At 40.3% G+C, this 15,628-nt stretch overlaps 1 protein-coding gene across 3 annotated transcripts in view; it reads left to right on the top strand.

Annotated features, from left to right (window-relative positions):
- Positions 1-15,628, top strand: part of ARHGAP21 (Rho GTPase activating protein 21) — a 127,538-nt gene that overhangs the window by 99,025 nt on the left and 12,885 nt on the right. For all 3 annotated transcript variants that reach the window (XM_075211967.1, XM_075211968.1, XM_075211969.1), the window contains 10 exons: positions 5,487-5,597; positions 7,410-7,512; positions 7,599-7,632; positions 8,235-8,360; positions 9,631-9,927; positions 13,495-13,562; positions 13,646-13,761; positions 14,436-14,575; positions 14,657-14,812; positions 14,903-14,981. In XM_075211967.1, the coding sequence (XP_075068068.1) occupies positions 5,487-5,597; positions 7,410-7,512; positions 7,599-7,632; positions 8,235-8,360; positions 9,631-9,927; positions 13,495-13,562; positions 13,646-13,761; positions 14,436-14,575; positions 14,657-14,812; positions 14,903-14,981 (1,230 nt within the window). The remainder of the gene's footprint in view (positions 1-5,486; positions 5,598-7,409; positions 7,513-7,598; positions 7,633-8,234; positions 8,361-9,630; positions 9,928-13,494; positions 13,563-13,645; positions 13,762-14,435; positions 14,576-14,656; positions 14,813-14,902; positions 14,982-15,628) is intronic.

The following is a 15,628-nucleotide window of genomic DNA, read 5'->3' as shown; positions in this document are numbered from 1 at the left end:
GGTTTGTCGTCGGCAAAATTCAAAGAAATAGCTGTCAAACTGTTAATATTAGGCTTCCAATTATTGATGTTTTTTAATTTTCTTCTACTAGCTACACACATACATGTTCTTCACTCCTCCTTTGTGAGCCGCGTTTAGTTGTCTATCCCTATTCAAATTGTGGTCCATTTTGCCCAGAATTGCTTTATACCCCCCAGAACTCCTTTTATTTTGTTCTGATTTTTGCACTAATCGTCTGTAGGTCTCTTTACTAACATTTCTATATCAGAATGTTGAAAGATCCGTCATTATGGGTCTACCAGTGGGTTACCTGGAACATGACGGAGCCCAACTTAAGGGCTCCTCTTGCGGATCACCTACCGTAAAGGAAGATTAATTTTAAGCTATCTTGAAGCAGCGTAAGATTAGAGAAGATAAGGTCAGAAATTTCTTCCCCCCCATTCTTTTCCCTTTGCTGAGAGGGTGTATATTTTATATACGGGTTTTATATGCTAAATTACATTCTTGGACAAAACAAAGAAATAAACTAGCTGCGCACAACAGAATGGCAGCCTATGTTAATACCTATAAGGAATCCACCAAATTATCCTCCTATTTAGATACACAAATAACCAAAGGTATTACAAATGGCGCTAATCTGTACTCATAAAAATTAACAGACCGAAATTCAAATCCAAGCAGAAATTAGTCCACGTTAATGATGTATATCATAAAGTAATGGAGCTGTAATATCAGGAAGTAGTTATATTGCTTTTGAAGACAGAAGTCCCGAATGATCACATATGTCCTCAAATGAAGAGAAACAGTAATGAATGAGAAATATTCTATTTAAATGGATACACCCAGTGACAATACTGTTGCCCCACACAGAATATGGAAAAAGCGGTGATGATACATACGGACCTTAAAGCCCACAGAAGAGTAACCAAAGGGTTAAAGGCAAATCACACTAATAACCCGCTGAGTCTCATAAATGCACTTACACAGAGAATGAGGAACTCAATAAGCACTTCACACATCCGCTATCCCTTGATCCGAATAGCATCAATGTTTCACGCGTGCAACCTCCAATATATGCAAATCCCCGAATATCGCTCCAATAGGGGAAGATCAGAGAAAACTAAAAAAGGGTAACATAGTGCATTATCTTTAATATACAAAAAGATTTAATACCACAGAAGGATATAAAATCATAAAAACAAACATAAAAACAAATCAATCCACAAATGCAGCGTATAACTAGTGGCGGGGCGCCTACCAGAGTCAAGGAGTTTATCAGCATGTAGCATGCCAGAGTAGCTGTCTCCTCCCGTATAGATGTTCAGTGAATAACAACTCCATAGGTACCGTCCCGTCATGTCTGGGCGCCTAAATTATATTCTTCATTAAAGGCATACGGCATAGCAGTCCTAGGCGCACCCTCTGTGAATGGAGCTGATTGTACCCAGTTACTTTGTTGGGTATATTCTGCATAGTTGGTAACCATCCCTCTTCCAGAGACAGCTACAGGTTTTATGATCTTGTCCTTGGTCAACATTGAAAATGTACATTGAGATTTCTCTTGCTAGGAATATTAATTGCAGTTATTCATTTCTGTTCTTATAAGTTGATATTTATTTGGTAGGACAATTTAAAATGCAATATTCAACCCTAAATCCTAATCTAGTTCAGTGAGCATGGGAATTGTTTTCAGATGTTATTAAATATGCAGTCTGACTCGTCCGGTGTTTAATCTTCCCGTCAGAATGGACTTACTCCTTAGCAATATGACTCAGAACTAATTTCCATTGAAAAAACCCCATTTAGGTTATTGCAGTTGTTTATCTTAAAGTGACTTAGGAAATGTCTAAGTTTACTATTCCATTGCATTTTGTGTAGAAGGTTATGTGGAAATACAACATATTTGTATTGTGTGAAGGAAAACAGCTTTTACTATTCTGCAGGTTGTTTTTAAAGGAAATCAGGAGAACATAATAAATTTAAAGCATTCTTGCCAACTTTAGAGCTTTTTGAGAGGGGAGGTCATGTTTCCAGTGAGGGAGGACTCATGACGCCAAAATAATGCAGTTTGTAACAATATGCATCATCAAGGCCACTGTTCTGTCCACTTTGCTACAAAGGGTCCAGAATGCAGAAGGAAGGTCCCCTCTCCTGGGAGGGAGTGCAGCAGAACTTTGCGAAATTCGTGAGTCTCTCGAGCATTCTGTGAGAGTGGAAAAGCCTCACACGCTTCCTTTCCGCAAACAACCTATTGGATCCTCCTCAGTCAGACTTTCGTTCTCCGCACTGCACAGAGACTGTGCTGACCAAGGTTGTCAATGATTTGGTTACTGCTACATCTAAAGGTCATTATAATTTGAGACTGTTGACCACACTCTCCTCATCAAATGCTAAAATACATAGGTATTTAAGACACTGTCCTATCCTGGTTCTCATCCTGCCTTTCTAATCGCTCTTTTAGTGTTAATTTCTCTGGATCCACCTCTGCTCCGCTTCCTCTATCAGTTGGAGTACCACAAGGCTCAGTACTAGGCCTTCTTCTGTTCTCTTTCTTTGCAACTTCTCTAGAAAACTAATAAAATCCTTTTGGATTTCAGTCAATCGCTGTGCAAATGATACCCACATTTATCTATCCTCTCCTGATCTCTCTCCATCTGACTGTCTTTCTGCCATTTCATCTTGGATGTCCTCTCGCAAAGTCAAACTCAATCTTCCAAAACGGAGTTAATAATAATCCCACCCGCTAAAAGAAGTTACCTAACAACAATTCTATTTCTGTTGACAACATGACCATAAATCCCACCCCACAAGCTCGCTGCCTAGGTGTGATCCTTGACTCGGAACTATCCTTTGTTCCCCACATTGACTCTTTATTTAGATCATGTTGCATACATTTAAAAAACATTTACAGAATACGCACATATCTTACACAAGACACTGCAAAAACTCTAATTCCTGCACTCCTCTTCTCCTACATTGACTATTGCAGGTCCCTCCTTACTGGTCTTCCTTGAATCCTTGAATCAGACTCTCACCCTACAGTCTATTTTGCACGCAGCGGATAGATTGATTTTCCTTGCAAATTGTTCTACCTCTGCTGAGCCACTCTGTCAGTCTCTACATTGGTTGCCTGTTTTTTTTACTGAATCCAATATACTTCTACTAACCTGCAAGGCCATCAACAAAACTGCACCTACATACATCTCCTCTCTTGTCTCAAAATATCTCCCAGCTCGGCAACTTTGTTCTGCACAAGATCTGCGTCTCTCATCCACTATTATTACATCTTCCCATTCCTGTTTACAGGACTTTTTTCAGGCTGCACCCACTCTATGGTATTTGCTCCCTCATACAATAAGACTTTCCTCTGCTCTACAAACCTTCATGCGTTCTCTATAAACCCACCTCTTCAGGCAAGCTTATAATATTCCTCAACCACCTTCTTAACCTCTGTAGGTTACCCTATTACCAACCTCTACACAATTCACACAAGACAACCCTCTGACCAACATTGCTGTGTGACTGGATCACATAGTATACAAATCACACTTTACCTTTGCCCTCTCGCTTGAACGAAATGCAATTTGTAGATTTAACCTCATGTATCCGACTTCCATTCCTTTAACTACTAGAATAATACTTCAGGGGGGTCTCACCATTGAGGTGGAAGGGACTCCCATTATGCAGGTAGAAGGAGGGTGTGGGGCACCATTTCCTAAAGTGGAAGCGCACTTTTAAGCCTTGTCCTGTCCCTGTAGAGTTGGTACATGATCAATAGATCTGCAATATACAGAGTATATAGTAAACTTGCTCCATTGTATTGTGTTAGAAGATTAATCACAGTTTGCAAAGCTCTGATCTGTTACGTCTGAGCTCAGTGTGTGACAAGGTTCACCACTCCCCACACCTTGTTTATGTCTCTGCTGGGCATGGAGTCATTTTCCTGCAGTAGTGTTGTATCGTCATCAGGTAGACTGTGATAATAAAGCAAAGTTAATCATATTCCTGATATTCACATTTTTACAATGTGAAAAAAGTTACACACGTAGAAAAGGAGCGTGGACGTCTATAAAATATATTATCAAACATGAGTGTAACTTAATGGTCCATCCTGGCTGCCAGCTTACATGATTCCAGAGACACCTAGGGGTACATTTGTCAAACCTTCTAAAAAGCAACAAGTTAGATTCTAGCTATCATTTTCTAGAATGTACTAAATCACTGAGATCTGGTTGCTAAGGGCAACACCTCCACTTTTCCTTTTTAGAATGTTTGATTTACCTCCTAGTCAGTGTGTAGGCATTTAAAGCATTGCAGATGCTGAGATGTTGCAAATTTGTGCAGCTGGATTAAAGCAATATAACTGGTACACTAGACTGTAAATTTAAGTTGGGACTCTCACTTCCCCTTGTATGAGCGACACAATTGTTGCACATTGCTACATTTTCAGAACGATTATCTATGTAGATAGCTCTAGATAGAGATTTATTTATGTTATATCATTGATATTTATCCTTTACACAACTGGTGGTAAGCTATTTAAATATCAAGTCAGGTTCTTCAAAGCTTAAAAATCATTGTTTATAAAAAGACAGGAAGGTTTTTTCCTAATGCTGTAAAATATGCATGTATTTATTTCTGTATTGGAAGTATTGTACCAACTCGTGCTGCATTCCGTGTAGGCCATTGTCTAGTCCACCGTTATATCGCAGCTTTATACAGAGAAACTTGTGATCCCTATGAAAAGAAATGGCACAATGCATCTCTAGCGGAGTCCTGAACAAAAGTTTCCTTGTTAATATTCCGAGGCTGGATGTGAAGCCTCGCACACAGCTAGATGAAATCACCTCGCATGCACTGGGGAGCCAGCACTGTACGCCCTATACTCCTTATGCTGCAGTAACAGTAAGCAGACCCTTCATATAGAACGTGGAATCGTTTCTTACTGTATTGATGCCAAAATACCTTTGGATCGAGGAGCTGCTCTCCGGTGACCCCTGCACCATGGCACTGCTGGCTGTGGAGACCAGCGTTTGCTGGACATGTCTGGACTGTCATGACTTCTATGAACTGTTAATAGAAGACAGTATCGGTAGGTTACTTTTAGAACATGGATCTTTATCCTATAATCTATTGATTTGTAGGACAGTTTGCGCTGGAATATGGAGGCTCTTAACACAATCATGAACACTTGTGCGGAACAAGGATTTCTAAATCTCACCTTTTCATTGACAAGTGCGGATTTCAAAGCATAATTGTCGTTTTCAGCATTGTGGGGTTTTGTCTTGTTCTGGTCACTGCAGAATCTGAAGTGCAGTTTAGAGAGAGAACGTTAAAATGTGAATAGTGGCCATGGACAGCACCTCTTGTTCTGTCTTGATAAACATGCATATTTTATGTGTGTTCTCTATTGCAGTGTTCACTCCTCATGACCACAGTGCTGTGTACAGTATGTGTAATACATTGATATGTTTTCCCCTTTGCAGATGAGCCCACCAGCCCCAGTATTGAGCATGAGATGGCCGACATCCCTGCGTGTGCTGTAATCTCTACATCTACAGTACCGGAGTTACGCCGGCACCTCTCTCACGACCATGGTAATCAGTGGGCCTTGGGTCTTGTTTATTGTAGATATTGGGTTTATACAGCATTCATTGCAGGGAGTCTAGTAAATCATCTGCATTCAGGCCATTCGGCATCTTCAAGGGACTAGGGGAAGGTTTTTGTTGCCATTGATCTACAGAATTTAGAATGAAAATGTGTCTGTAGCTAATGTAATATTAATAATGTTTATAGTCCTGAGACTGAGGAGGGCATCCTGTAGCTCTACAGCTATTGAACTAAAGGTTTCATCATGTCATACTAGCCTCTGAGACTAGCTAGAGAGGGGATAGCCACTGGTTGCCTACCTCCTGCTGTAAGACTTCTATCCTCCCAGCCAGAAAGGTGGCAGCAGCACCATCTAGTGGTAAAAGCATGAAATAAAAGTCCTCTCCATTATTCTGTAAGGTAAATGCACCCTGGGGGCTTGCAATGCATTCAGTTTTCTGCTAGAGCTGCAATCATCACAGTAGAAATGTAGGACCACAAATAAATGTGGTGGTGGGGGGGGGGGGGGGGGGGACATCTGTCAAAATTTCTAAAGTGTCAGAATATATACGGACATCACCTTTATCATACAGTGCAAATAGCCCGATTGTGTTCATGAATGCTGCTCTTGGTGAACATCGGCCACTTGTACATACAAGAACTGGTGTGTAGTTACCCTAATTACCAGTCAGAGAGATCTGGACCAATTATGTTGACCTATAATAATAATTCATAGTTGTTATAGAGGAATATGATAATACGGAATATTTTATTAGAATTTCACATTGCTTTTCCTGTTTGCATGATTCTGTTTATTACAAATTACAATATGTATGTTGTTGCTAAGATGGATAAAACCCATGATTTGAGCAGTGAAAAACAGGCTGCCAACATCCACATATAATTCCAGTCTGTTCTCTGCAGTTGATTTGCTTGCAGTGTATAAATTGTCAGAAGAGATCATGCTGCATACTTTGAATTCATTTGTCTTTTATCTGACATTGAATTATGTTTTAGATAGCAATGTTTTAGTATTGCTGTATATACTGAATTAATTCATATGGGTATGCACAGTGTATCAGGATGTCTGTTTGCCGACAGTTCAGCAGCACTTGCAGAGATGTTCACGTGTTAAGAACGTGATCGCTGAGCTGCTAAATCCATATCGTCTTTGGCTGCTCATGTTGGTGGTGAGATTGACATGCCAAACGTTTGTATCTGTTCAAACAGCTGGACCCCTTGAGACGACTTTAGTGCAAGTGACGCCCTTGAGTGAAGGGACAGACCTGCCAGTTGGGGCTCCATTAGTGCAGTTGGCCAATGTCTGCTCTCACACACATCAATAGTAGTCACCAGCTGACCACATTGTCGAACCAGTAATGAATGAAATCCAGATGTGCTCCCATCATTCTTGGCTATGTTTGGTCACCGTTAAAGCCCCACACACTGAGAGATTCAGGACCAGTTTGGTTATGTGAGGTCACTTAGTAACCACGATTTATTTTGTAGTTTATGACTCTGGTAAATGACATTTATAATCTCTCTGTGATACCAAAAATAGATTGTATGGTTTATGTAGCTAGGAAAGATATGTGACTGTATTAAATCAACAATCCCATGAAAAATGATCCTCCTTCTGCCGTCACATGACTCTGTGTGTCTGGCAGCCATACTAGTCTCTCCTCCAGAGAGATTTTGAAAAGGTGATAATGATTTGTAGGAGAACACATGCAATTATGATGCAGTATTGCTGCTGTAAAATAAACAAGTGTCACTTCAGGTGCTTGCAAACAATACAATGCAACCGTATTTACTTTCAGATCCGGTCAGACTCTGTACTCTGGGGGTGGACCCCACTTCTAGAACAGAAAGGTCGAAATCCTGTGACGAGGGACTAGATGACTATAAGGAAGAGGGCAAGTTGTAAGTTGCACTAAACACCATTCCTTGTCTTACATCTCCGCACTCAGCATTCTCTGTTGTAATCGCTCTGTTTGTGTTTCCACTAGAATTCTGAAATATGCCTGCCTTCCAGTCATCAAGGTTTGTGTTTGTTTAATTCCCCTTTTTGGTGGCTTTATGAAGTATATGTGACTCCTGCTGAAGTTGTGTCTGGGCTTCTATGAATGGTTTTCTGTCTGAGTTTAAGCTGCACAGTGAACATCTAATAATTTGCTTGAAATACTGTATTTGGTGGTCTCAGACTGATCTTGCTGATATAATAAAGTCTTTACTGTGTTTAACACTGTATCATAGTTTCTGGGACATTTCCAAAAAGTACGTTTGTCATGTGACCAGCACAGTGTTTTTGTTGCACTTATGCAATATAAATGTGGTTTATGTATGTCCTGTGCTGTCTCCACACAATGTCAGCGTTGGGGTATGTGCATGGTGATGACCAGCCCAGATTATGTGCAGCTCTAATACTCTAAGACATGGTCTGTAATCATCCCACGTTGCTGATCCAGACCTGACCTCTTACTGGTACTTGAGTAAAGCATTGACAAACACTTCTGCATAACTGTAAGAACTACTTGTGCCAACAGTGGTCACACCCAGTCTTCATGGTAACTTCATTCAGTCTTTAGCTGCTTTCCCATATTACTCACACTAAAGGGGTTTTTACTAAATGTAATTTCCTTCAGGCTCCAGAGAGTGTGCAGTCTTCTGAGGACTCCGAGTCCAGGAAAGATTCCTCCTCTGATGTGTTCAGTGACTCAAACAAGGAAGGATACCTGTACTTCCGACAGCTGCTCGCCGACAAAGGAAAGGTAACCAGTGGAACGGGTGGGATTTGTGTATTGCGTAATAAATCTTCTTGTCATCTTTCCGGTTTCATTCCACTGATATTAACCATCTCCCAGCTCTTGGCTTTTCACAGACAAAATCATTTTAGGTGACAGGTCCCCTTTAAATTGCCAAAATTCATATGTTGGTAATGCATGGTAATCCACTTGTTCACCTGATGAGTGCCAATCTGCTGCCAATTTTCCCAAAACCAGAGAAAAATAAGCCCGCGCTCGGTATATCCCACATTATATATGGTACTAGCTGCATGGCAATAAGCCTGCGTTCGGTATATCCCATATTGTATGTGGTACCAGCTGCGTGGCAATATAAATGCCCATATATGTATACAAAACAAAAAGAAAGTTGTCAGCGCTTATCCTTTAAACTGCATATATGTGTGTGTCTAGCAAAATGAAAACATGAGGTATTGGTTCATATTTTGATCAAAAGGCTTAAGCCTGCATCCCAACGTTAAGGGTACCTCATTATATGCAGGTCCTACACTGACCTATATGCTTTAAACACTGTTAAAATGCAGGTAAAATCAGATGCACTCACCTCCCAGGTAATAGTGGTTTACATCTAGCAAGGGCTGGCTTGTGAGCCACACCCAAATGTGCCTTAAATAGGCTTGATGGACAGCTGCTATGACAAAAAGGCAATATTTTGAAACAAAACCAGAGAAAAATAAGACAGCGCTCGGTATATCCCACATTATATATGGTACCAGCTGCTTGGCAACAAGCCCGGGCTCGGTATATCCCATATTGTATGTGGAATTTTCCCAAACGTGTAGGCAAAATGAACATGATCACTCACTCTGGTGTTGGCTGGCTGGATCGCATGGCACTCTAGAAGTTAATGATTGGCAACACATGCCAATGTTGTTGTGTGCCCAGCCAGATCTCTTGATTTGTCTGGTCGGATACAATCCCTCATCAGGCGCGTATAATATATTTCTGTCCACACATAAAGGCAGTTTATTATAAAAGAAATGATCATGTGTGAGCAAGTTATGGAATTACTACAGACTCGTTTGGGCCACTCTTAATTGCTATTCTATTTATCTGAATAAAATGTACGTACCAAAAAATTCTCTCTGGCAATATGTGGTCATGTTGAAGTAACGCAGTAAATGACATTTCAGAGTTACACAGGTTATTGTAGATGCTGCACATATTTATATATCGCACCTTTGGAGCCGACTAGCATATTGTTATGTACAATATTAATAGTTTTATATGCTTCCAGAGAGTCAGTGGCAGCCTGAGGCAGTGGAAACAGATGTACGTCGTCTTGCGCAGCTCATCCTTATATTTGCACAAGAACAAGAAAGAGCAGACCGGACACTCGTCTGCTCAGTCGGAGGAGGAACAACCCATCAACATCAATGGATGTTTGGCTGACATATCCTACAGTGAGACCAAGCGGAAGAATGTGTTTCGTGTCACAACTTCTGACCGGGAATATCTCTTCCAAGCTGAAGACAGAGAGGATATGTTGGCCTGGATTAAAGTCATCCGGGAAAGTGGCAGCCTGAATGATGAGGTACTGAAGCCAAGCATTGATCTGTAGATTAGGTGTATGGACCTATTCACATGAGTATAAAGCTTTATGAAATAGCTGCTCCTTACCGTAAAGCACAAATGCATAATGTACAGGTGGGACGTCCATCCAATGGAGCCTTTCACTGGTCGTATTAATCCTGCAGTGTAGATCCAGGCTACAGTGTCAGTAGGGGTTGAACCCGACGCGTTTCATCACTAATATTACCCTGTGATAAACAGGTGGGGGACATATGAAAGATGCAATGGAACCCAAACTGGATATTATTAATAGCATTCTTGCTACTAAATAAACAATTAAAGGACAGAATATGTTTAATAGAGCAGAGGGCAAGAAGAAATCAGATAAATGCAGAAAAATAAAGATTTTGTGGCCGTTCTAAATTGCTTTTAATCAGAGATTATAAAGTTTAATAGAAATGCTTTGTTTAATTATAATCAGATTATTAAAAGTCAGGCTATGTGATTATTACATTATTTTATATATTCATGAAAAAAGGGGATAGATTTGACCATACACAGGTATATACAAATATACAAACATATAAATAACCATGAAGTCTTAAAAAAATTTTTTTTTTTTACAAATCCTTCTAGGCTGCAGGTTCCAGTGTGGCCCAGGCTGTCTATAATAGTGTTTCTATCACATCTTTATATTTAGATTGGTGGGTGACCCTGGTAACAGTTTGTGTATTGGGAGCAGGTTTTTATTTCCTGCGTGAGTGTTGAGGGCGGAGCCTATGTAGCTTCCTATCTACCAAAGGAGCTTTCATTCAGGAGGGTTGTTTTAAAATATTCCATTTAAAATAATAAAATATTCCTGAGTAACGCGGAGGAGGGCGGCTTGCTCATGTCTCCATGGTTCAGATCCACTACTCCTGGTTGCACCTGATCATTTTGTTGTATTGTATACTTGTGGATTGGCTTATTCTGGAGAGAGGGATGAAACTTACCAGTTTATTTTTTTATTTGAATCCAGAGTTAATTGCTTTAATAACCATTTTGATTGCACTACAGTTCCAGAGACAATAGAACAATGTGGCTTCATGTTTCTCAAATTTTGGGATATTTTGGTTCTGGTGTTGGTTCGGTGTGTGACTTCTGGATGGAGATGATCTGAAGATGTGGGAAGTGGTGGCCGTTGTGAGTGTAGTGGGCCGTACAAAAGGTTTTATAAAATAGGAATATAGCTGTAGATGGGACTTCGCAGTGTATTATCCAGTAGACTGTTCCAATCCTTTAGATAATGTTTCATTTGTATAATGTTCAGCTTGGAGAAATGTTAGATTAGTTAGATGACTAGAAGATTTCTTATTTGGAACTTGAAATGCTGAATGTTAGCGTTTGTTTTGTGTTGATACGAGATAGTCTCAGCCAAGCTGAAATTCTGTGTTTCCTAAACATATCAGGAATAAGGAGTGATGGCTGCTGAGGTTCTGTTTGTTTCTGATCTTATTCCATGTTGACCAGGTTGTCATTAGCAGTGGATTGTCCAGACTATCAGGTAAATTTATCAAGCTGCAAATTTTAAAAAGTGGAGATGTTGCCTATAGCAACCAATCAGATTCCAGCTGTCATTTATTTAGTATATTCTACAAAATGACAGCTAGAATGTGATTGGTTGCTATAGGCAACATCTCCACTTTTTCAAACCCGCAGCTTGATAAATGTACCCCCTGTGTGTTGGCATTTCTTGTTTATTAACCTGGAGGGACAAAAACAGGCTTTTATTGGGTAAGAATTGTTGTTCTAATGAGTGATCTTGCATGTAAATCCTATCTTTCGTATAAAGAGGAGAGACAGCATCTTGGTTATGGAGTGTAATATTTGGCAAATTGATTACTTTTTCTGTTTTTCTATGATTATAATAGTTTTTGGGTTTTTCGTTGTCCCACATGAATTGTCTAACGGCTGCAGTAATAGTTGCCTTGTGTTTTTTTGGACAAGTATTAATTGGTTACACTTATAGAGGGCATACGTTTTTGGGGAAAGTTATCATTTTAATGAGATCTGGCTCTGTCTAAATATGAAACTTGTAGATGGTGAAATGTTAATTCTTAGTTATTGTAGTTTATGTTCTATACAGGTCTTGGCTGTTTTGAGGGAGTTGTATTTCCCTATAGGTTACGTATTGTTTAGCATTGTGTCAATTTGCCGGCAAAGTCCATCGATTTAAATAAAAAATAATGTCCGTCATTGTAGGGTTAGATTTATCCACTTTAGAGTTGGCTGTCACAGCCCCTAGTAAGGACGAATTAGCGTCCAGAAACATCCACAAAGATTAAGGTGGATACTAATAGTGGTGCAAAAATAGTAATCTCTAAAAATCTGCACATAAAATAGTGTGTTTACACCCATGTGTGAGGTCTGCACCAGCTGCGTATGCTCAAGTATTACGTCAGCCGTACTTATACCCAGATACACTTACAGCCATGTGTGAGGTCTGCGCATGCATCCAGCTCCGCACCAGCTGCGTATGCTCCAGTTTTACGTCGGCCGTACATATACCCAGATACACTTACAGCCATGTGTGAGGTCTGCGCATGCATCCAGCTCCGCACCAGCTGCGTATGCTCCAGTTTTACGTCAGCCGTACTTATACCCAGATACACTTACAGCCATGTGTGAGGTCTGCGCATGCATCCAGCTCCGCACCAGCTGCGTATGCTCCAGTTTTACGTTAGCCGTACTTATACCCAGATACACTTACACCTAACCAAGTCATAAGTGCAAGAGAAGTTTATTAACAGTTGTTCTGGTAGCGAAAAAAGCATTAGCTCTTCAGATTTTAATTTAATGAAAAACAAACCAACATGACCGAAAGTAGCAAAATTTAATTCTAAAATATGCCAACACCACCATATAGTATTGGCTCGAACAATGAAGAAATCTTTGGCTGACGGTGGATTCACCGCTATACATCATTAATCTATTCGTACAATGCTACTACTTGTAATATCTACTTTTATATCCAATTCATGTTTCGTATGTCGTTTTCTACCTGCCAATCATCTGAAGCCGCTCCCACTAAGCCACGATTGCCTGGATGGTTCCATGGCTCTTTTATTTAAATGGTGTTACCTAAGGGTCAGGTCACGACCTTCTGGTGAACTTTTATTAGCCGGGGTCATGGCTGTACCTGAGCTCTTGTGGTGCAGCTCCATGTGGCACTGTAACCTGGACCCACATTCATGGGATCGGTGGAAGCTATATTGGATGTATTGAGAGACGCTGTAGCCAGACAGCTGTATGTGTATAAAATAGCCAACGCTCGGCTAAATGGCAAATGGAAATACATTGTAACCATATCTAGTTCTGTTAGGGAATAGCACTTTTACATGTATATCTGAGTCACTGTTAGTTGTCCTTAAAGTTTGGTGATTAGTTTTTTAAGTTCTAAAAATACTAAACCATAATAAAGATACAAGGTTTGTTGACCTAGAAAGTGTTGTAAGATGTCTTACTGGGCAGGTATTCTTTCTTTACATCATTAATAATGATATAACTGATGTAATTTGGACTAAATGTTTTCTTCTTCTTCTTCCTCTAGCAAACTGACCAGGCAAGCCGGGATCTCATAGATAAGAAGCGGAAAGACTACAACAACACAGCAATGAAGTAAGGGTCAAATAGACACACTTTCTCGTCATTGTAAAACAGGGCCGTCCTTTCATTGTGTTTATCCATTCCCTGACTTTCAGGTCCTCCAGCAACAAACCAGAACCATCCCCTAAATCTGCTCGCCAGGCTTTAAGCATCCCGAATATCCTAAGTCCTCACTCGCCGAAGCAAGATCCTGAGCGGAAGCTGTTCAAAGGTTCGCGGGGGCAATTTTGGCTTTTGGGAAATTATTTTATATTTCAAATCTTTTTTTGGGTGGAGTTGGTTATGTTAAGTAAAATCAAGGAGTTTTATTTTGCCGGGCTGTTTGCTGGATTCACAGTGGTCCCTGCAGTCTTCATTGCTGCCCTGATTTATACTATTACTCAAAGCCTGTTGTGGTGGTTTTATCGATACCCCTCCTATGTCCACTTCCCAGTGCATGTGATGCGCTGTCAGCTAGGGGATGCCGCTATAAACTCGTGAGAGCACTGACATCCTGCCCTGCCCCCGGAACATGAGGATTAGCGTCTGACACACCTAAGTTAGAAGATACCGCGCTATTTGATTGAACATTTTGCACTTTTTCTTTTAAAAATTCTCTTGTGTTTCCTTGTGTTGTCGATAGGGTAAGATGTCAAATAATGGCTTTAGTTACTTGTTAATGAGTATACTGTGTAGTGTTGTGTATGAAGCATGGGTGCTACTTTGGAACCGAACCTGTTTTATAAGAGACTCTCAGTCTCTTCTCTTGCATGACCGAGAACGTTGTTGACTCGCAGATCACTCTGTTAGTCTTGTGACTCATTCACACATGAAAATATTCCTTTTTAATAAGGTTGGTCGTTCTTCAGAAACTTATAAACTTTGTTTGTTTTTTTCAAATCCAAGATGATACCAGTCCACCTAAAGACAGTACGTGGAAGAGAGGTATTAATAACATCATGAGGAAGACATTTGAGAAGAAGGCCACTTGTGCTGGAACCTTTGGTGTTCGACTAGACGATTGTCCCCCAGCTCTGTCAAACAAAGTAAATGGCAATTCCAATCCGCTCTCGTCTTTTTATTTATGGTGGGATCTCACAGCTAACACCTAAACCATTTCTTTGCAGTATGTTCCATTGATAGTGGATCTGTGCTGTAAACTGGTTGAAGAGAGAGGACTGGAGAACACTGGTATATACAGAGTCCCTGGGAATAACGCAGCTATAGCCAGTATGCAGGAAGAACTCAACAAAGGCTGCTCGGACATCGATCTCCAAGATGATGTATGTTTATCCAGCCCTGTCCTATATGTGACCCCATGCTGAAGAGGTGTAATGCAGTCTGTTTTAAGTTACATTTCTTTTATATCCTAGAAATGGCGAGACTTGAATGTAATTAGCAGTCTGTTGAAATCCTTTTTTCGAAAACTCCCAGAGCCTCTGTTTACCAATGGTAAGAATCTTCAGTGATGATTATTCTCTACATTTGTTTTTGTTCACTGCTCTACATTCTCCCAAACACTGGCCAATTCTGTCTAACTTATTTGTGTTTGATTCTTGTTCTTGGTCTACCTGGTGGTTTTTCTGGCTGTTTGGTTTCAGTGCAGCCAGTAGAGAACAGTTTATGGTCAGAATAGTGTTTAGTTTGATCTCTAAATGTAGAGCATTGAGCTATAACACACTCACCAAATCTGTACCCCGTCCTCTTCTCTTGCTGTTGAAATGGCTGAGTGAATTTTGGTTACCTTCTGTTGATTAAATTTGGTAAATGATGTATTCTAAAAGTGGATTTCAATAGTTCCAAAGAATGGGACATACTAGGATTGTCCTTCTGCTTCTCTAATCACCTCTCCAGGTTGACTCATTCCTTCTACAACACTACTACCTGTTACATTGATTGGGTATATGTTTGTTCCACCAGCGCAGTGGCTGTCTCTGTTGTGTGGTGACTGGTCCAGGGACGCTGTAAACCTTAAAATAAGGACTCTGTGCCTCCGTATTGAACATAGTTATACAGAGATCTCCGTAATTACTTACATCATTGACCGAGACTCAATTAAAATGATTTGCTCCCCAGCATTTCTACTTGTGTCCTATAGA

This window comes from Mixophyes fleayi, chromosome 5 (genome assembly GCF_038048845.1).
Source record: "Mixophyes fleayi isolate aMixFle1 chromosome 5, aMixFle1.hap1, whole genome shotgun sequence".
NCBI lineage: Eukaryota > Metazoa > Chordata > Amphibia > Anura > Limnodynastidae > Mixophyes > Mixophyes fleayi.
Note: the sequence above shows the minus strand (reverse complement) of the source record. Positions and strands in the feature narration are given on the sequence as shown.